The 23,496-nt window shown below is 38.9% G+C and overlaps 1 protein-coding gene and 1 long non-coding RNA gene across 3 annotated transcripts in view; one reads left to right on the plus strand and one right to left on the minus strand.

Moving 5' to 3' along the window:
- The window catches only part of LOC140497431 (uncharacterized), a 35,211-nt gene that overhangs the window by 2,248 nt on the left and 9,467 nt on the right, over positions 1 to 23,496 (plus strand). The window lies entirely within an intron of this gene.
- The window catches only part of UROC1 (urocanate hydratase 1), a 49,466-nt gene continuing 40,391 nt past the window's right edge, over positions 14,422 to 23,496 (minus strand). For both annotated transcript variants that reach the window (XM_072598359.1, XM_072598358.1), the window contains 2 exons: positions 16,299 to 16,398; positions 14,422 to 14,954 (listed from right to left, as the gene is read on the minus strand). In XM_072598359.1, coding sequence (XP_072454460.1) covers positions 14,814 to 14,954; positions 16,299 to 16,398 — 241 coding nt within the window. In that variant the 3' untranslated portion in view covers positions 14,422 to 14,813. The remainder of the gene's footprint in view (positions 14,955 to 16,298; positions 16,399 to 23,496) is intronic.

The following is a 23,496-nucleotide window of genomic DNA, read 5'->3' on the forward strand; positions in this document are numbered from 1 at the left end:
CCAGGAGGAGCATCGCCCTTTCACAGACGGGGAAACTGAGGCCCGGGGCTCGGTGGGAATGAGTTGAAGTTTGATGCCCATTCCCTAGGCTTTCAGTATGAGTGCTCCTCCAATAAATTCATTGCAGCATTTTGCAGGTGAGGGCACTGAGGCTCAGAGGGGCATGGCACTTGCCCATGGTCGCAGGGCCCATAAGGGGCAGTCAGAGACCTGAAAGACCAGTTCTACAGACTCTCAGGAGCAGACGATGCTAGCCCGATTTTACAGAAGAGGAAACTGAGGCCACTTAGTTAAGTGTTAAGAGCTAGTATTTGAATCTAGGTTTCCTCCTTCCAAGACAACCCCCGGGACAATACATTACGCGTATTTTTGTCCCCATTTTACATATAGGGAAGGATCCAGAACAGGAGGGGACCCTGGATATAATCTGGTCCGACCTCTTGGTTTTACACTGGTGAAAAAACAGGATATAAAAATTGTAGTAATAACTCACATACAGCAAATGCCCCCTACCTCGCTAATGCAAGCATTATCCTCGTATGAGAGAAGAGGAAATTAAGATTTAGAACACTGAAGCGGAGGTCCTGCGCCCAATTAATGGCAGAGCCCAGGCTCTTCAATGGAACTAGAACACAGGTCTCCCGTGATTATTCACGTATTGTCACTCTGCTTTCCAGATTGGTATGTCAACAAAGATAAACTAGGCAAAGGGAGAGGTTATTCATTTCACACACACACAATTATTTACAGAAATACTTACAATTGTACCAATTTTCCCCCCAGTTTGATTTTTGTGTTTTGGTTTTTCACATTACAGATATTTGCAGATTATTCACATTTTGTGAGAGGTCCCTTGTAACAAAAACAGTTAAGTAACTTTAATAATACAGTGATGTTTACTGAAAGTTCATGCATTTCGTATCTATAGTAATCCTCCACACATACTTCTCTATTTTTAAAAATTAATAGAAATCTGATTTTTTTTCTCTCTTCCACCCTCCCCATGGAGAGAGAAAAAAAAACAAACCAACCTTATAACAAATTCCTCAATGTCTATCCCCCCAAAATGTCTCCTGCTGCATCCTAAACCTATCACCTGATCCTCTGTCTTTTAGAAACATACGCGGTCATTACCTTGATTATAGCCTACAGGTCTCAAACTTGGGTGGTTTCTATTTTTTTAATATAGTGTATAAATTAGTTCTGCTCATTTCATTCTTCAGTTTCTAGAAATCCTTGAAATTGTCCATATGTGCAATGTTTATATTATAGTATATATAAATCTTTTTGTTTCTACTCATTTCATCCTGCATTGGTTCACCAAAGTCTTTCCATATCATTTTGAAATCATCTGCTTCCTCATTTCTGAAGGAAGGTACAGAAATACTCACAGCGGCATTAGCTTTAACATCAAACTCAGGCCAAAAATAGTAATATTTGAATTGTTGCCTTTTTACAAGTAAGGAAACTGAGACCAGTAAAAGTGAGGGAACATGACACAGTCAAAGCCAGTTAAATTCCACTTGACAAAATATTTGGTGTCCCCTTTGGGCAAAGCAGTAGGTTGGACACAAATAAATTGGGCAAGTCACTTAACCTTTGTTTACTCATTTGTAAAATGGGGATAATAACCATACCTACCTTCCAGGGTTGTTGTGAGGATCAAATGACATAATGATTATAAAGTCCTTAGCACAGTGTCTAGCACATAGGAAGTGATAGATGTTAAGTATCATCATCGTCATTATTAACATACATTTAAGTGCCTGCTATATTACAGCCACTGCTATGTGTTGTGCTCCCCATTGTAGATAGAAACAAAGTGACTTCTATGCTTAGCTACACAGAGCATTTATTAAGAGTTGATTTACTTGGTATCCGGCATTGTGCTGAACTTCTGGGATACAAGTGTCTCAGTAAACCGGAGAGAGTAAGCCCTCAGGGAGCTGCTATTCACACGGAGTATTTGTGTATTCTAATACACAAAGAGGGGCTGAAAGTAAAAGGGAGATTAAGCCCTGGAAGTGGTGAGGAAGCCTGGGCTCTACCAAATAAGGCCAAAGTCACCTGTTGGAAGGAAGTTGGGGGTGATGGCCAGGGAGCATTACTGAAGAGTGGGTAACATTTGTATACGTGGAATATAAGGTAAATTAAAGAAGAAAGCCCCAACAACTAGGGGGAACAATGAGGAGGTAGTACCTGATTTAAAAGTGATGAACTAGGACAGGCAGAAATAGAATCAGTGCATCCCTGGCCTGGGCACCTGCCAATGCAAAGAGACTCAGGGAGATGAGAGGTAGAGTGCCAAGTTCTGGGAGCTACTCTGGCTAAAACTGAAAAGTTTCTAAGAGGGAGTAATATGCAAAGAGACTGAAAAGTTTAACGACAAGGCTGAAGAGTATATCTGTGCCCAAGAGGCAGTAAGGGGCCACTGGGGATTTGGGAAGGGACAAGCAAGGTTGTTGAGGCCGCCAGTGGAGGATAGCTGAGAAATAGGAAAGACTAAAACCAGGAAGACAGGTTATGAAAAGAGACTAAGCCAGAGGAGGCTCAGAACTGGGGGAGTGGCCAGAAGGGGGTGGATCCAAGGACCAATCAAAGATGACTCCTGGGTAAAGCAGGCTGGGAAGCCAGGAGGGAAAGCAAAGGAAACTGGAGAGGCAGGTTGGAGGAGTGAATGCCAGGACCCAGCACAGAACCTGATACGTGGCAGGGGCATCATACAGGCTTGTTGACTCACTGACTGGCAGGGGCTAACTTGTTAGGGCCTCAGTTTCCTTATCTGTGAAATGAAAGGCTTGTGAGAGATGTCTTCTCAAGTCACAGCTCTAAATCTGGTTAGAGCTTTGCCAGTAATCTGTCTTCCAAAACCTTAAGCAAGTTATTGCCTCCTTCCGGATCTTAGTGTCCCCCTTTGTAAGATCAGAGGGTTGGACTGGGTGATCTCAAAACCCTTTCTTGTCTGGTATTTACAAAACCTTTTCAGTGAATATCCTGAGGTGGTCCTGGATTTCCTCATCCGCAGAGAGAGTAGTCTCTCTGGATTCTGCTTAGTGTTACAAAGGCAAAGTGTTAACAGCAATTAGTTACTTAGTTTTACTAAGTTGTTACTAAATGGTTACTTAGTTTACTAAATGTTACTAAGGATTTAGGCATTTAAATTCCAACAAGGCAAAATGAAGCAAATGAATGTGTACTATTAACCCTAAGGTAACTCCAAAATTAACTAAAGCTTTCATTCCCCAAGCATTCTGAGGTGGAAGGCTTCTGGAAGGGTTTAAGCCTGTTATACTGCTGTTTTGTGGCTCAGCCTGGCATTTAAAGCTCTCTATAATTTGGTTCCAACTTGCTTTGAAAGTCTTATTTCCTCTCAGCCCCCTTTATATGCTCCACATTCCAGCTCAACTAGAACTCCGAATTGGATCTCCCATCTCTGGGGACCACGTGTCTGGAATGCTTGACCTTCTTATCTTTGTCTCATTGATCTTTTGAAGTTCAGCTCGTGTTCTACCTGACCTTGTTGGGAGGTTCTCCCTTCTCAAATTACCTTGTTTCCATTTATCTGTACCTGTAGTATGAATACTCCCTGAGAGTAGGCACTGTCTTCCTTTGTCCTCTGTTCCCCAGGCTGGTACGGTGCCCTGCACGGAATAAAAATTTTAGTGTTTATTAAGATCCGTTTGCTTGCAGAGGCAGTGTGGTAGGCCACACTGAGCTGTACACATACTTACTTTTGGGAAGTGGATTTTCACCACAGTCCCACTAAAATTATATGTTACAAATCAGGAATACAGCAGTCCTTCCTTGTTGTGTTCGAGAAACCCTTAGGATACTTAAATTGACTGAGCTCCTTGTCTTCGAGATCAATATGTTTTGTTTTGTAGTTTTCTTTTAAGGCTATTCCTTTTTGCTACTCCTCACCTCAGTATATTTGTTTTCCCAATCTGCTATTCATGCTAGATTTGTGTTTTTTGTCCTGCTAATCATTTCTGCTGTGCTGGCCACAAATTCAGCAGGGTTTTTTTTGCCTTCTAACTTCTCTCAAGATTCTGATTTCTCTCTTGAATTATTCTGTAACATCCTGCTATGGTTCCAGGCTATATTTTATCAGATGTTTGTTCAGTTTCCTTTGTCTTGCACTTTACAGAGGTTTGTAATCTCTTGAATGTTTTTATAATCATCTTCCTTTCCAATTTCAGTATTTTCTCTGTATATCTCTTTTTCTTGAGATATTTGGTGGCTTTAGCCTCCCCCCTTTCCTCTCCCCCATCACATTCCTTAGTTGCTAATTTTCTTTCTGGTTCCCATTTGATATTGAGTTTACACCCAGGGCTGTATCTCAAAGCTTGTTTATAGCCATCTTTCACACTGGGAATTATTTTTCACCAACTTCATTCCCTACCCCAAGTACTTTCTGGGACTGGGGTGGGGGGGAGAGAGAGGGAGGGGGGATGGAGAGAGAAGCACATTAATGTATTGTTGGTACAGAATGGTGGAACCCATTCTGGAAAGCAGTTTGCAATGGTACGAATAAAGTTACTAAAACGTCCATGCTCTTTGGCCCATATTTTTCAACATATACTCCACAGAGGTCACTGAAAAAACACTCCATATGCCCCCAAACATTTATAACAATATTTTTTGTAGTAGCAAAGAACTGGAAACAAAATAAAAATCCATCGACTGGAGAATAAATAAATTTCAGTCTGAATGTTACAGAATATCCCTGCGCCTTAAGAAGCCATGAATATGGTAAATACAGAGAAACCCTGAAATACTTAAATGAAAGGCACTTCTGAGAGCAGCGAAGAAAGCAGAGGCAAGAAAACAACATACTCAACAGCTACAACTCTGTAAACAGAAAGATTAACACGTAAAAATTTTTTTAAAAGACTACATAACAAAACATGAAGGTGAAGCAGTATCAAGGGAAATATTTTGAGAAGACACCTATGCAGAGATTGGGGAAAAGGGGAAGAGTAGACCATAGTTGTGAAGATTGCATATTTATTATAAGATTGTTTGGGTATATTGATCAATTTTGCTGAATTCTTTTGCTTTTCTTTTCTTTAAAAAAAAATTGCTATAAGGGATGGCTCTCTGGAGAGGGGAAAGGTTGTATGGGAGAAATCTAGGTGTTGTTAAAAACAAAAGCAATCAATAAAAAAATCAGCTTTTAAAAGGTCACAAAATCCTCCTTGAGACTTATTTGGTCTAGGAGACCAAGTTTCCATATTTTGACCTGGCTTCCTGGTCACCAAGTATGTAAACACCTCTCAGGGGGAGTCAGCTTCCTCTTTGGGTTTCACGTAGTGTTCTGACAGAAACTCCATCATGGGAAAATAGAAGCCACCCTGAATGCAAACAGCTGAATCAGTGCTGTATTCTGGCCGAGTGTCCACCCCATGCTGTTTAGTAAACATTATAGGATGTTAGATGGTCTATGAGGGCCTCATTTCATTCCCTTCCCAAACCTGACCCACAACACCAGCCTAAATCAGACCTGGCTAACATCACAAGTCTAACATTCTTCCTGCCACACCATGCAATATCCTATGTGGAAAGATCTACAGAGTTAAAAACCATTAATGTTTGTTTTTAGAACTAAGAATTGTTTTTGTACCGTATAGTGTGAGTGCCAGTGTTAGGCTGTCTGTCCTTTTCAGTGTGACAGCTAAAGTAATTAACCCATACTAAAGATTCCATCTTCACTCAAGGTAATATAATTTATCTATGGATCATACACAATGAAATTAATATTTGCAAGGCTTTGTGCAAGGAAATGCAGCAAAGTGTAAGACATAGGCACTGTCCTTAAACAGTTTAGTAATCTAGTAGGAGAATTTGACACATATAGAATACGATTACTGTGATGAGGGCAGTAGAAACAAGGTTCTAGACATATTCTTCCACTGAGCCTTCTAGAACAGAGGAGTAGGATTTGGATAAGTGAAAATGAACATGGTACCATTCAAGGTGCCATGAAGGGGCATCATTCAAGGGAGATGAAGGAGGAGGAAGGGAGTCAGAAATAATAATAATAAAGAAATAGCAGCATTCCCCAACTTTTGTTTGAATTGGTAGGTTGGGTTCCCAGAGGGCAGCTACTCCTCCTCCTCCAGGTTCTAGAGATAACTCAGACACTGTCTCCCCTACTATTGATCGTGAGTGCCAAATGCAATAGTCCCCATTGATATTCATACAGTAATCTTAATTACTTTTTACCAAAGGTATTTGCTCAAATAACATGGTAAAAATAGTGTATGTGTTTCATATATATGTGTGTGTGTGTGTGTGTGTGTGTGTGTGTGTGTTGTGTATGTATATATGCCTTAGATGTCTATTCAAATGGAAGGGCTTTGAGGACAGGCTGTTTTTGCCCTTTTTTTGGTATTCCTAGCACTTAGCACAGTGCCTAACATACAGTTAAGTGCTTACTCACTGACTCAAGACTAATATATAAATAGGTAGGCCTAATCACATAATTCACTATTTAATTATTCACAGTTTTAAAATTGTTTCCTATAACCAAGTAATTTTCCTCAACGAAAGTAAGTCCCCAGAGGTCATGGTAAGGATCTTATGTCTCTTTTTCTATTATCTCCTTTTTTGTGATTTTATCTGGAAAAAATTTAAGAAGACTAAAATAGCATTTGCTTCGATACAAAAACCAGCTTGGTGCCTTAGTTGCCATCCTGATGTTCAGCCAACCCTGACAAAGGATCAAACATTTGCTGATCGTTCTGTTGCACCGAATGTTGAATTTAAAGTGTTAATCCAAAGTAGGTGAACATTAGTAAAAACGGTCATGACACCGAAGAATATTTTTGCCATTATATGATAAACTAATAAAGATTTGCCAAGCAGGGGTCCTCCTGTGCTGTTTCACAAGTATACAACTCAGTTTGCATTGTGCTTTCTATTTTAGAAGATGCTTCGCTCACAAACATCTATGAAGTAAGGACTCCAAGCATTGTTGTCCCCATTTGATAGAGGGCAATAGCGCAGGAGTTTTGAACCCAGGGTCTGGGGACAGATTTCAAGATGTCCATAAATTTGATTTTTCAGTTTTGTTTTCAATATTTTGATAATTATAGTTCAGTATAATTGATTTCCTTGGTAATCCTATGTATTTCATTTTGTGCATTTAAAAAGAATCGTCATTCTGAGGATTCCATAGGTTTCACCAAATTGCCAAAGGGGTCCACAATACACACACACACACACACACACGTCAAGAAGAACCCTGTAATAGAGAGACTCAGAGATGTTAAGTGATTTGCCAAGGGTCTTTGCAACTATCAGATATCAGAATCATAATTTGAATTTAGATTTCCTGATTCTAAGTCCAGAACTACTGGACCTGGAGTCACCTCTACCCCAGTTCATCATTTGGAATCAGCACAATCACCAAAGGCTAGAGTAAAAATTTCTACAAGGTATTTGTTCTCAAAAGAAACAGTCAATTTACAATCTGTTTACTCCATCAGTTTGATAAGAAATCCTCTACAAAGAAAAGCAAAAGACAGTGCCTGCCCTCAAGGAACTTTAAAGGTGGAGTCAAGATTCAAACAACTAAGGGAAGGCACTAAGATTAAGAAGCACTGGGCTTCTTGCAGAATGTGGGACTTTCAGCTGAGGTTTAGGGAAGCCAGGAAGCAGAGATGAGGAGGGAGAGCATTCCAGGCATGGGAGATAGGCAATGAAAATGCCTAGAGTCACGAGATGGAGGGTCACGTTCAAGAAATGATCCTTGAGGTAATAGGGAGCCACTGAGGTTTACTGAATGACATGATCAGACTGACACAAGGAGGATTCCTTTGATAGTCAAGCAGAGGATAAATTGGAGTGAGGAGAGATGTAAGGCAAGGGGACCAACCTGCAGGCTATTTCAATAGTTCAAGTGTGAGGTGATGAGGACCTATACTAGGGTGGTGGTACTGTCAGAGAAAATAAGCGGGGAAAGATCATGAACTAGGTCTTTGCACAGGTTGAATTTGAGGAGCTAACTGGATAGGCAAGGAAAGAAATCCTCCAGGGAGTTAGAGATGTGGGTTTAACGCTTTGGAGAGAGGTAAGGGCTAAATATGTGAATTTGGAAACATCTGCATATGCATGATAGTTGAACTAGGGGGATGAATGAATGACATTGCTGAAGCAGAGAGGAGAGAGAGAGAGAGAGAGAGAGAGAGAGAGAGAGAGAGAGAGAGAGAGAGAGAGAGAGAGAGAGAGAGAGAGAGAATGAGGATAGGAGCGAGGACAGGACTTTGAAGAGGAGAGGGGAGGACACTCACTTTAAGGACTAATGCATTTGGTGATATCTTCCTTATGTTTGTAAAGTCTTCTCCTGCCCATTTTTTATTTATTTTAATCCTACTCATATCTTATTTTTTGTTCATTTTATTTAACTTTTCTCAATTACATGTAATTCTTTTAACATTTCTATTTTTAAAATTTTGATATCCAAATTCTCTTTCTCCCTCCCCTTAAGAGGACAAGCAATTTGATTTGGATTATACATGTGAAGTCATGCAAAACATATTTCCATATTAGTCATGTTGCAAAAGAAAACACAGATCGAAACCAAGAAAAATAAACTTAAAAAAAAAACTGCTTCAATATACATTCAGACCCAATCAGTTATTTTTGTAGAGAAGATAGCATTTTTCATCATAAATCCTTTGAAATTGTCTTGCATCATTGTATTCCTGAGAATGGCTAAGTCATTCATAGTTGATCATCATACAGTATTCCTGTTACTGTGTACATTGTTCTTCTGGTTCTGCTCACTTCCCTTTGCATCAGTTCATGTGAGTCTTTCCAAGTTTTTCTGAAACCCCTATTCTTTTTTAAGGCCCACCTCTTCCATCAAGCCTTTCTTGACTATTCCAGCTCATGCTAATCTCTGCCTTCCATCAACAACATTTATTATCTATACCCCAACAATTCAACATTTACCTGTGTTCTTAACTGTATATTCTGTGTATTCCAGTTCTGTCATATATGTATGAATGTCTTGACAATCAGCAAGATTTACTCAACTATTATCTACCAGGCACTATAACAAGTTCTGGAAATAAAAAGGTCAAATAATGAGAGAATCCCTGTGCTCAAGGAGCTTATGCTGCCGGAAGACACAACATGTACACTTATAAACATATCCAGAATAAATTTTAAAAAAGAAACACAATATACTTAGGGGGGAAATTCACTTTGAAGCCAAGAGATCTTGGAAGGCATCCTGTAACAGAAAGTGGTGCCTGTTGAAGGAAGTCAGGAGTATTGTGAGGGGCAGGCATGCACTCCAGGGATGGAAGAGCAATCTTGTGTAAAAGGTATGGATACAAGAACAGGGATGCCATGTGTGAGGTCAGAGAGAAGCCTGGTTTGGCTGAATGGAGTGTGGGAAAGGTTGCAATGTGCAACAAGGTTAGAAAGGTAGAGTGGGGCAAGCTTGTCAAACAGAAATTTCCAGTCTCCTAAAGGCAATGGAGAACCACTGAAGTTCATGGAGGAAAGGGAATGAATGACACAGTAGGATCTGTGGTCAAGATGAGTCAGGAAGGTCAAATTAGGAAGCTGAAATAATCGTTCAAGTGAGATGTAATGAGTACCAGAACTAAGTAGTAGCCAAATATTATGTCTGGAATATTATTGTAAATATCTAAAGGACTGGCTGTATCTTATAATTATAATAACCTGACAGAGTATTCCTTTTGCAAATCCTTGTTTAAAAGTACGCCTTTTTTGCCCTTGAAATTGGGGATACTCTGAGAGGTCAAAGAGATAATCTCTGTTTGTTTTTCTTTGTTGCCTGCAGTCCTAGAGTAGATGCTAAGTAAGTGCTTCCATACTTGTCTTGGTTGTGTAAAGATGTAGAACATGTAAAATACTTTTATTATAAACAACCATCAGCAAAATAAAGTAAGTAAAATCTTATGTAAACTATGAACACTTAACAGGGTTGAGCTAAACGAACCAACAAACAGCATATTAAAATGTTTTTGTCCTGTGAGACCTTCCAAGTGTGTCTGAAGTTGGGTTTCTTTATGTAACCTCTGACATTGTTTCTTCTCCCTTTGAAGAAATTATATTTAGTTGTGGTCACCGTGTTTACATTTCTGGTTCTTCTGAACTACTTTTGCACTGTTTTGAGTAGTTCTTGACATTTCCCTCCATATGCATTAGCTGGTTTGGGGTTTTTTTGCATCACCATTAAATTTCATTATTATACCATGAGTTATTCAGTCATTCTACCGTTGGGGGAGGGGGAATATCAGTTATTTCCAAGTTTGTCTCTTATAAATAGAACTTCTATGTATATTTTTGAATAAAATATATCTTATTTTTTCTTTTTACAATATTTTTTGTATAGAGTAGTGAATAAGTTATACTTTTAAAACCACCAATTTTGCTTTTATTTTTGTTTTAAATTATTATCCACTTGGTTGGTTTCATTAGGCCTACAGCACCCTCTGCTGTAGATATGTTCTTAGGACAACTTGACGTTTCAAGGATATTTTGGTCCCCTGCTGTATATATAGCAGTCATAGAGAAATCTTAGTCCCCAAATATTGAATTTTTTAAGACATCTACTCAAACTTTTGCTTTTGCTCTCAAAATTTTAAAGGACTATAAATTCTCTGCTTCCCTCTACAACTGAAACAAACAAAATGAATGTCATCTTTCAATGTCAACTTCTGAATTTGTCTTGAAAGTACTCAGCGCCTCCGTCTATGAATTATTGTTGTAGTATGAGATCTAGAGAGGCTCTACAGAAGTATCAGAAGAGCCAACTGATGCCAAACAAGATGGAGAAGGACAAAGGAGGCATGTGAGAAGTGCTATTTCCAGAGACTCTCCTGTAAGTGAGAGGAACTCATCAGCATCATCAACTCACCAACATCTAAAACTCATCTGAAACTTAGAGTCTTAGAAAGCTGTTTGGAAAAATAATAAAAGGTGCAAATCTTCTGGCTCATAGGATTGTTGTTACCACCATAGCTTTTGGTCTAGTCACTAAACTCTAGCTAAAAATCCACTGACGTGTAGCTACTAGAGAGAGCTTTTATCCCAAGACCCAGAGATCTGAGACACAGAAACCACAAAAAGCAATGGAAGATTATCTTTTAGCTCAGACATATAGGTTTCTCGTTCTTTGTTCTGCTGGGGAATTGGGAACAAAGCCTTCTTTTGAGGGAACTCAACAAATATCCACAGAGCTTCCACCACTTTAACAAGGCATGGTCGCAGGTCCTGTGACCAAGTTCCAGACCCTGAGACCCTAATAGCTTCTCAAAGGAGGAGATAAGATTCACACAAATTGTTTTGCTATAAAGTGTGTGTACCATGAAAGAAATGAAATGAGTCGTGAGGGTTCAGTGTTGGGGAACACATTAGGTCTGACTCTTCATGACCCCATTTGGGATTTTCTTGGCAAAGATACTGGAGTGGTTTGTCATTTCCTTCTCTAGCTCATTTTGAATATGAAGAAACAAACTGAAGCAAATGGGGTTAAGTGACTTGCCCAGGGTCACACAACTAATAAGGGTCTGAGGTTGGATTTGAACTCAGGTCTTCCAGACTCCAGGCAGGGTAAACTGTCCACTGCTCCACCTAGCTGCCCTGCAGATAACTAACAGATCTACATATTCAGCTAATCCATCTGCCAAGCTCCAGTCCCACATCACCAACTAGTGATATTGAATATTTTAAATTGGATGTCCCATAGACACCTTAAACTCAGCTCCAAGTTTAATACTATCCACTGTGCCACCTAGCTGCCACTAAGCATGCATGGCAATCTAGTAAAAACCCCTAAGGAGGGAAGGGAAAGAGAAGCCTCAGCTTCACCGTGGGTCTCCTCCACATTCTGCCCCTTTGGCTGGAGTGAGATCTTGCAGTCTTTAAAGGTTCTTAAAGATTTGGGGCTTCCTATTTCCCCACTGGCATCCTAGTGGCATCCCCAGACCAGCTATGTATGACAGTGCCCATACTGGGAGCCAAAGACAGGCTGTATATGAATTCAGGGTTCCAGCAAAGAAATTACACTATGTTTAGGGGAGACTTCTGGAGCACCCTACCAAAAGGAGTTTTAGCAGCCATGAGCTATGTTACCCATTTGCCACATATATTCTCAAAGCCTGAGCCCATTTTCCCCTTGACCCTGTGTGTACTTATAGGAGCGTGTGTCACAGACTTTGGGGGAGATGATTTGTTCCAACTGTTCTTACTATGTCACTTTAGTAAATGCCCCTTCCTAAAATGGGCATGTAAAAATGACTGAATAAAACAACTCTCTACAGATAATCTTTAGGGATAGCACACCAGTAGAGTCTCGAGCTAATGGCATCAGAGTAACACTGTCTGCTCCTCAGAGGTATCCCTAAAACTACAAGGGGAAGATATAATCTTGTTCAAGGGCTCAGGAAGTGAATTTTTAGAGCTCATATAGGCTATACTAGTATTCCCTACTTGATCTATCATATTTTAATTTTTCAAAAAGCATCCTTCCAGAGGTAAAGCAAACCACCTGTGATAGAGAGAAAACAATTTGTTGTCATGCTTTAAAAGTAGAAAACTGTCTACATTCCTCTATCCGACCCTCTTCATATACTTACCTCTCCCAAACCTATACCTTACTCTTAACAAAACCTCCACATCCCTCTACTGTTTAGTACTTTCTCAATCCATTACCCCAGCTCTGATGTCATGTTCCTTCTTTTTCAATGTCAATTCTACATTGTTCTTGAATCTAGAATACTTCAGTCACATTGTCCTAATGCTGTTCATCTTTCACCCCTGGTCCAGGATTACTACCACCCTCTGCCTTCTCTACTCCTAATCACTTACTTTAAATATATATATATGTATATATATACATATATATATATGTGAACATACGCATATGGACATATAGACATATATATGTATACATGTTTAGTTTTCAATATTCAGTTTCATAAGATCTTGAATTCTAAATATCCTTCCCCTCCTTCTCCTCCCCTTTCCCCAAGATGACATTCAATCTGATATAGACTCTACGTATATTAAGCATAGTTTCACATTAGTCATGTTGTAAAGAAGAATTAGAACCAATGGAAGGAACCACGAGAAAGAGGAAACAGATAAAGCTTATAGTATTGTTTGATCTGCATTCAGACTCCATAGTTCTTTTTCTGGATGTGGACAGCACATTCACCTACTCTTGATGGAACTGGAGAAAGCCTCCCCAACACCGTTCATTGGATACATGTTACCCAACTGCAAAGGGACCCTCACTACATCAAGCTATCCTTTCACTCCTCCCTAGTTGATTCCCTATTTCACTCCCCAGGGAAGCAATTTCAAACCTTCTCTCCTCAAACCAACCTCATCCATATCCTCCTTAGCTATTGACCTCACCCTTTATTTTACTGAGAAATTAAGGTCTTTCCCCATGACCTCTCTTCCACTGATCTCAAAACCCCTTGACTTCAACCTCCAATCTCTGCTCTTTTTCCCTAGTCTCTGACAAAAAATATAGCTCTTCTCTTCAGAGGCCAATCCCTCTATCTATACATTTGACCCCATCCCCTCCCACATTCTCCAAAAGATTGCATCTTCATTCATCTCCTCCATCTCTAATCTTCAGCCTCTCCCTATTTTCTCTTTCCTTCCCTCGTGATTTCAAGTCTCCTTAAAAACCCTTTAGTAAACCCTACCATCCCCTCAAGCTATAGTGTTTTGACATTTGCTTTTCTCAGCTAAACTAGAAAAAGGCTGTCTACACTTGCTCCTCCTAACTGCTTTCTTCCCATTTAATCTAGCTTCCAATATTATTACTCAATTAAAAGCTACTCTCCCTAAAATTACCAATGATCTCTAAATTGTCAGATTTTCTGGTATTGTCTCAGTCTTCATCTTTCCTGACCCATCTGCTGTGTTTGATTCTGTTAACTACTCTCGTATCCTGGATGCTCTCTCCCCTCTGGGTTTTTGTGACATTCCTTTATCCTTTCATTCTTTATATTTGTATCCGTAGTGCCTAGCACAGTGCTGGGAACATAGTAACTGCTTAATGAATACATGTTGATTGGTTTGAAACCTCGAAGTCTTTAATAATGATTGATAGGTCATATCTTCTATTGGTACCTTGAAAAGTAAAAACAATGGAAATTGATGACTGTGCCAACTCTCCTGCTTGTTTTCAAGGTTCATTATAGTCTGACCTCATACTGTCTTAGCAACTGGAACCTTCTCTGTTCCCCAACTCATACCCTCTGCTTCAATGAGGCCCTCCTCCTTATTAATTCCAAAATATGCCATGGTCATTCCTTCTTGTTTAGATTATTTGTTTCTCAAGAAAAACTCCTCCACTGGACTCCTACACAACTATTTTTACCATATCCTTCACCAGAAAGCAAAAAACGATGCTCCGTCTTTCCCTAGTTTCATAAGTCTTTATTACCACGACCCCCAAATGTAGCAATGAAGTAGCAATTAGGAAAGTTCCAAGTCTCTCTGCTAAGGATATTCATAGTAGCATAGCGTAAATGGCATTGAACAGGGAGCCAGGAAACCTGATTTCTACTCCTGGCTCTGCCTGACACATGGTAGACATTTAATCAATGCTGCAGTCTGACCCTTCACCTATCTCAGCCTCAATTTCTCCCTCTGGAAAATGCAGGTAATGAGACTTCACTGAGATAATTGATAGGAAGGCATTTTTGAAATGATAAGAACCAGGCAAACATAAATGATGATAATTATTATTGTTGAAGAAATAGAGCAAAAAAAAAGCCTAATTCCTTTCTTGAGTCCTTGCCTAGCATCTAACATCGTAGAGCTTTTTCCAAAATGCTTTCATCCAGTACATCATAAGGAAGGGTGACATTCAGTTTCTGATTTTCTTCCATTGTCTGGCAGATGATTTCATATGCTTTCTTATTTCCTGACCAGGAACGCCGTGCCACCTGTCAATAAGGGTTTCATAATGAGGTGGATGGGATGTCAGTGTAAAAAAACCCACAGAGAAACCCCCAACCCCTCCCCCCAAACACATTTCCAGTATAGATTCAAAGACTTATAACACTTAATTTCTTTGGATGGGCACCATGTAAAAAATTTTCAAGTATGCAAAGTGGTTCCTAGAGTAGTGAAGCCATGGTCCTAGGCCTTGAACTCTGGAGCTATTGAGCAGTGATGAGGTGGTAGACAGAGAAGGGTGACATGGGACTGATGTCCCCATGCTGGGATCTTTAAAAAATATGAAGCTCATGGACATATAATCAGATAACTTTCCCCAATCCTGGAGAATGCCTTCTCTTATTAAATACTTGTCTTTTGAGTTGTGTCTTACATTTTTATGATCTCATCTCTTCTTCAGGGAGTCCCTTGATGTCTACTGATTTCACCTGGGGGCAAGGTATGATTTATCCCTGGTCCTCTGAGTTTTTCCCAGGGACAAACTTCTAGATAGATGTGGTACATGTTAATGACCATGGAAAGGAAGCATCTGGCTACACAGATTGATTTTTCCATAGGACCTGACCTATTGATTTCAAATTTCTCTACTTAAGTCATTACATAAAGTGACTTCTATATTATTTTCTCATATGGCAAGTAGCACAGTTTCGAACATACAGTAAACAGCCAATGCATAAACATTTCTCTGATTTTACTAAAATGAGAGATTCTAAAGGAGAAAAGAGAACTTTTCAAAGGTAGAACTTGAAATCAGAATATGATCTGACTGGCCGACAGCTTTGCTGAATAATATAGTCTATCTACAAACACAAGAAGAAAGGTCTAAAGTTTGGTGCCTCCAAAACAGAAGATTATGTTTCCTAGCATGGTGATAGAAGAATAGGCAGGATAAGGTCAGGTTGCAGAGAATGTTGAATGTTGGAGCAAAGAATATAAGTTTGATTAGTTATTGGGAAGCTGTTGGAGATTTGGGGATAGGGAAATTGACATGGTAAAATCTGTGTTTTAGGAAGACAGAAGGAGAGAGAGAGAGAGAGAGAGAGAGAGAGAGAGAGAGAGAGAGAGAGAGAGAGAGAGAGAGAGAGAGAGAGGAGAGAGATGGGAGACAAATTAGAAGGTTATATTGCCTTTCCATAACTCAAGCTATAAGATGGTGTTCGAAGGAAAGAAAAAAGGGGACAAGAGCAAGAGACATTTTGAAGGAATGATTTAAAGCACACTGACTGTTTGGACTGGTGGAATGGAAAAGGAAGAGTCAAAATTTGGGGACCAAGAAAACATAATGGCGCCTTTGACAGAATTAGGGGAACAAGGTTTGTCAATGTGCTTACTCCATTGGACACATCCCAACTTAGCATCATTCTAGCTTTCTGTTCGGCTTCTTCAGTTCCATCCAGAACCAGGCCAAATCCTCCATTTATTACTTCACCCCTGTAAACAAAAGCAAATGCTTTTTGTGAAATTCACTTATTCATTATTCCTTTCATGTACTGTGTATTTTTCTGCTACATCATTCTCAATTCCTTTCTACTTTCTATCCATCTATTTGAACTCCAGCCATTCTTCCAAACCTATCACAACTTCCAGCTCCTCCATAAAGTTGGTCAGACAGGTCCTTTTTTCAGACTGAAATGATCTTGTCCCTCCTCTGATTTTCTACAGCACTTGCTCATGAGATATTCTAGAAAAAAAGGCAGTGAGTATGACATCAGAAGACCTGATTCTAATTTTGATGCTTACTTTTCTGGGTGAGTCATTTAACTAACCCTTACTTCCTATATATACATCTATAAAATGGGTGTAATAGTTCTTGTATTATTTATTGTACAGGGTTGTTTTGAGGATAGTATTTTGTGAACTTTATAGCAATATGTAAATATTAGTTATTTTTATGATCCTATGACCTATTGTCTTGAGCCACAATTCAAATCTTTTATTACCATTTTTATTTATTTTTCCTATTTTTAGTCATTGCTATTTTTACTACTTACTATATTACTATTTCCTAAGTAATATATTACTATTAACTATTTTCCAAAATTTGTATCTTATCTCACCAACTAAATTGCAAACTCCTTGATAACACTCATTCATCTTTGTATATCATACATTTTAATTAGTACACCCCACCATCCCACCTCCAGTCCCCTTCACCATCACTACCATGTAGTAGAAACTCAATAAAGTTCAATAAATTCTTAGTGTTGATCTTATTACTTTGAGAAACTTGGCATAAAAGCATATCAGGTAAGATTCTCATAAGATGTGAGAAAATAGAATAGGGATGATAGCAGTGAAGACTACAAGATGTTTAGCATGAGAAACTCAAGTTCTGGTTAGGAAAAAGCATAATCCAGTGCTGTGACAAACACGCTCCCATTTTTCAGCACCTCCTTTTTACTCTGGGCAAAAACTATAAAGTAGGGGTAGCAGGTGTTACACCCAAGGCCCTGCATGACTCATCTGCTCTGAGTCTACTGATTGGCTGCTGAGCTGGAATAACTGAGAACCCAAAGGACCTTTGAAGAAAAGAGAGGATAACTTCTGGCTTTTCCTGGCTACAACTCTCAGGATGACAAAATGTAATACCGGTAGGGATGGCAAGAAATAGGGTCCCTTTCTATCCTGGGATCATGATGACTTTGTCCATGTGGTATCTAGGGCAGGGGAACTTAATCCACATGAGCCTGCACTCTCTAAAGTGCTTGGCTGCCTTTGCCTACCTTTTGAGGTTTCATCCCCATTAGTAGATCTGAAGTTTTGGCAGATACAGGTGCTAGCTAGTGATGAGGGCAATTTCAGTTTCAGCAAGAGTAGCAGAATTCAGTTTTTGAAAAGGAAATTGTTTGCATTGATCAGAGGTGATCACAAAGATTGAGCTGGGGGATGTTTAATTTAGGTAGTGCTTAATACACAGGTAAAATGTGAAATGGCACTTCGTGGTCCTGTAGGACATGTTTTATGTCCCAGTGAGCCTTAAAATTGACTTTCCAACTGACTATGCAATAGTAATCAGGGAGCTACAGAATGCTGTTCTGGTCATTTGGTCATGCAGTACACAATGCTCTAGTGCTAATTATTGCTTTCTCCAAATAGGAATTAATTGTTGTTATTGTTTGGGCAGCTGGATAACACAGTGAATAGAGTGCCCTACCTGGAGTCAAGAAATCTAGTCTCAGATACTTTCTAGCTGTGTGACCCTGGGCAAATCACTTAAATCCTGTTTGCCTCAATTTCTTCATCTGTAAAAGGAGCTGGAGAAGGAAATAGCAAACCACTCCAGTGTCTTTGCCAAGAAAACCCAAAATAGGGTCAATTAAGAATTAGTTACTTGTTCTATACCTATTTCATATTGGTACATTGAGTATATCTATTTCACTCCCCCTTCCCCTTTTGGGAAAATCCTAGACTATGCCCCAAAATATTGAAAAGTCAGGATTCCACTCTCAATGAACCCAGTACATAAACATATGGTTAGGTTATGGAACAAGTACTGGTACTGGTTGCCAGCCCTGAGGTCTCAGCATATACTAAATAAACAAAGTTTGACCTCAAAGTCAACCACTCTGCTTCCTCATTTTGAGCTAGGTTCTTTATGCTGGTCTTTTAATTCTTAGAACTCTCTGATGAAATTGGCTCACCAAACACATTGGATCATAAATTGAGACCTGGACTTTAGAGATTGCTTAGTCCAACCCCTTCATTTTACAGACTGGAAAACTGAAACCTAGAGCGTGATTTGCTCGAGATTACATAGTAATTAGCAGAACCAAGATCTGAACCTAGATCCTTTGGCTCCAAGTCCAGCTATACCAAAGAGCAGGGATTCAAATCTAGCTCCTCTGATTTCCATAATATATCCAGAAGGTAAAACAATGACACGGACAAATATATTGACATCTATCCATAAATATGGAAAAAAATATGGAAGGAGGACAGCATTAGGATCATCTCACAACTCAACTCTCCCGTCACAAATTATGAAGGGTAATTCACACTGGAATTTAGGAGCCCTGAATTTTTGTCCTCTCTTTTTAATTTTTCTTTATAATCTTATTGTTTGCCTATTGATCCTCAAAGGGCATAATAAGGATTTCTAAGTTGAGAATATTAATGTTAATACTTGTCTTCTACCTCCATAGAGAATGAGAGAACTAATTCGACAATGACATTCAATTAGTAAGAATTTCTCAGCAAAGAGGGAAAAAACTCAGGATATAATTTTATCTTAAGTACCATTCTGAAGCATCAATTTGGAGAATTATCCTAAAAGCAGTATAAATTAAAGTTTGAGTCCATTACATTGGCTCAAGGAATTTTTCAACCAAGTCCCTCCCTTTTAAAAGAGAACTCTTTACTTCCTTTACTGGGTCTCATTTCTAACTAATTAAGGAAACATGTGGGATCCTGACCACACTAGTGCCAATAATTCTCAAATGTCTGCTTTGACAGGCATCAGAGGGGGCAGTGCAGGAGACACAACCTTCTCTCCCCTCTGGCCTTCAATTCCACCCCACCTCCTCTTAGGAGATGACCTCATCTCCTGCTTTGCTGAGATTATTGAGAATGTCCATCCTGAAGTCCCTCCTCTCTCCTCCTCCATGCCTCAACATTTTTCTCTGCTCTCACTAATTCTCTCCTCTTTCTTTCCAATCTCACAGGATGAGATGGCCCTTAAAAACAACAATAACAGATAACCTCTCCACTTTGTTATACCCTTGATGTCACTCCCTTTTGTCTCCTTCACCAACCACAATCCTTTCTCTTTCTCACATTTGCTGTAGGGTCTCTCCTCTCTTTTGACAAACTAACAAAGAAGAAACCCTTCACTTGATCCTACCATCCTCTCAAGTTACCATTCCATCTCTTTCCTCCCCATCACTATTAAAATTATAGAAGTAGTTTTATTATTTCCTCAACTTCTTCACCATAGAATCATGTGAAGTAGATTTGAAGTTTAATTCAATGATATTTAGTAAGCTCCTATTTTGTGTAAAAGTTTGTGTTAAACTCTAATATACAAAGACAAAAGAAAAGCCCTCTGCCCTCAAAGAGTTTATGGTGTACAAGAGGCAAACAACAAGAAGGTAGTTAAATAAATACAAGGTAATTTGAGAAAGGAGAATGCAGCAGGGGCAGGAACAACTGGGATCAGGAAAGGCTTCAGGGAGGAGGTAATACTTGAGTTGAGGTCCAAAGGAAGATAAGGTTTCTAAACAGCACAGGTAGAAGGGGAGTTCATTCTAAGAACAGAGCTTGATTTGTTGGAATGCACAGAGGTGGGAAATGGAGAAGAGGAACTCGGATTTGAGGAACAATTAGTATTCAGTTTGGCTGGAACATACAATATGTAGACAAATGAAAAAGCATTTACTACATGTCATGTGATTTTGGAACATAAATTAAAAAGTGAGGTAGTCCTAAATGGAGGAGATAACTCATATAGGGAGGAGAATGATTCCAGGTTAGGAAGTCTGGGTCTAAGAAGTCATGGGATGGTGAGTTGATCCAAGGGGAAGTTTTTGATTCCTGTACCCATAGCAAAACCATGGAAGGTTGGGAGAAAGAAGAGGAAGGAAGGCAATGGAGATGGCAAAATATGAAGATGGCAATTGTTGTGGGAGCTATGGAAGGACAGGCACATGAAATTTGGTAGAGCTATGAAGTGGTCCAGGTATTTTGGAAAGCAGTTTGGAAATATACACAAAAAACCCATTATATGCACTATGACTCAGTGATATTGGTAACAGCATATAATAAAAGTGGTCAAAGAAAGAGGGAAAAGACCTTTACTTATAAAACAAAATTATGGCATATTATGACATATTATCACTTTTTGTTGTGGCAAAGAACTGGAAACCTAATGGATGTCTATCAGTTAGGGAATGGCTGAACAAACTGGCATATGAATAGAATGGAATATTATTATACTGTAAGAAATTATGACCATGATGAATTCAGAGAGTCCTGGGAAGATTTTCTTTAACTGATGCATAGTAAAGTGAGTAGACCTAGGAGAACAATTTTTAAATGACCCCAATAATGTAAACAAGAACAACTTTGAAAGACTTTCTGGACTCTCTGATCAATACAGTAATCAAACATGACTTCATGACTACAGAGGACTGATAATAAAATGTGCCTCCCCCTTCCCGGAAGAAAGATAATAGACCAAAGGTATACAATGAAACATTTTCAAACATGGTTAGTGTATTGACTTATTTTGCTTGATTATGCTTATTTGACTTATTTGTTACAAAGGCAGAGGTGAGTGACTTGGTGAGAAAAGACAGAGATACCAAAACAAAGAAAAAGACAAAATTATCAACAAAACATTCTAAAAATAAATAGTAAAGAGTGGCTAGGAAGTTCAGAAGGGGATATAGACAAGTAGGATAGTTTTTTTTAACTGTTAAATTTATTATGTTTAAAACTCACAAGTTCAGTTTCATGTATAACCTCATGTACAACTTCTTTTTCTCTTTGTTTATTAGATATTCATGTTTTTGGATGTTCATTAAACTCATCATAAAAAAAAATTTAAAAAGAAAGTGAGGTGAGCTATGCATGAGATGAAAGGGCAGGTGTAAGGATACCCTGAGTGTCTGTGGAAAGAGGAAGAGTTCATGACCAAACAAGGGATTGAAGGGATTATAGAAGACAAAATCAATCATTTTAATTACAAAAGGTCAAAAAAAGGCTTTTGCACAAACAAATCCAATTCATCTCCAAAATTATAAGAAAGAGGTATCTGAGACAAATCTTTCTCATCTAATTTCTCTGATAAAGGTTCCATTTTCAAGATATTTAAGGAACAGAGTCAAATGCATAAGACTAAGAGCTATTCCCCAACTGACAAAAATGGTCTAAGGATATGAAAAGGCAGTTCTCAAAGGAAGAAATCAAAGCTATCGATAGTCATATGAAAAATTATGCCAAATCACTAATAATTAGAGAAATGCAAATGAAAGCAATTCTGAGATTCCATCTCACATTTGGCAAAGTCAACAACAACAAAAAAGAAATGGCACATGGATAGGCAGTGGGAAAACAGGTACACTGATGTACTTTGGACCTATAATGGACTTATGAATGGGTCCAACTATTCTGAAAAACAATTTAGCATTATACACAAAACATTACTGAATAGCATCTCCTTTAATCCATCAATAGCGCTACTAGGCTGATAGTTCAAAGAGATCAAAGAAAGGGGAAAAGGACTCCTGTGTATAAAAATATTTAGAGCATCTCTTTTCATTATAGTCCCAAACTGGAAAGAAGGGAGTACCCACCTACTGGGGAATGGCTAAAGAAGTCATGATTTATGAATGTAATGGAATATTATTGTACCATAAGAAATGCTGAAATGGACAGTTTCACAGGACATGGGGAAGACCTTGCCAAATGGTACAGAGTAAAGTGAGCAGAACCAGAACAACAAATTGTACTATGACATCAATCTTATAAAAATCAACAATTTTGGAAGACTTAAGAACTCTGCTCAACCATGATTCCAAGAGGACTGATAAAGAAGAACAAAACTCACCTCACATTGGAGAAATACAGAAGAAATGCATTTTTAATGTGAATAATGGGGAAACATATTTTCCTTGATGTGATACAGGGGTTCTGTATTTCTTTATTTTCCATGGAGAAGAGGGAAAGTGGGAGGGAGAAAAAAATGAATGCTTAAAAAATGGCCCAGGTAGACAGCTGAATGGGATGTGAATCATGCTCTTATCTGGATCTAGCTACATCTAGTGGGCTAGATGAATTTTAGTCACTCACCAATCAGTTTAGCCTTCTGAGGAGAATTTCAAATCAGAGTAGATTAACTCCCTTGGGGACCTAAAGTATAACGTCTGCTGGTCTGCTGGTCTGCTGGTCCAGGTAGGGAGAAGCAAGGTAACACATTCTGCATTTGTATTATTCTCATTTGTATACATGGCTTGTTTTCTCTGTTATTTTCTAAGCTTCTTGAGGTTAAGAATTCTGTGGTATTAGGGGCAGCTAGGTGGCACTCCTCCTGGAGTCAGGAGGACCTGAGTTCAAATTCAGCTTCAGACACTTGACATTTACTAGTTGTGTGACCCTGGGCAAGTCACTTAACTGACTCACACACACACACACACACACACACACACTCATACACAATTCCATGGTATTTGCAGCCCCTTGTACTGTAGTAGGCACTTTTAAAATATTTACAAAATTTCACTTAAGTGCACCACTTGGAAAGTGTAACTCTGAGATGATCGTGCTCTTCTGATTGATAAAAAGATGAGCTTATCTTGCTAGAGACTATTTCATAAAGCACTGACATTTTATGATCATTAAACCAGTTTACATATATGGTTAACAAATCTAAAACACCTTCCCTTCCCCACTTCTTGCTTTCCTAATTCTCTTTCAAAGACAAAACTGTGAATAAGTCCAAACAGTTGCAAACTATTTTTAGCAACAAGTGGGGCAGAACATTAGTGGAAATTCATTGAGTAGAGATGGAGGCAGCCTGCTAAAATCCACTTA

Source organism: Notamacropus eugenii, chromosome 3 (assembly GCF_028372415.1).
Source record: "Notamacropus eugenii isolate mMacEug1 chromosome 3, mMacEug1.pri_v2, whole genome shotgun sequence".
Lineage (NCBI taxonomy): Eukaryota > Metazoa > Chordata > Mammalia > Diprotodontia > Macropodidae > Notamacropus > Notamacropus eugenii.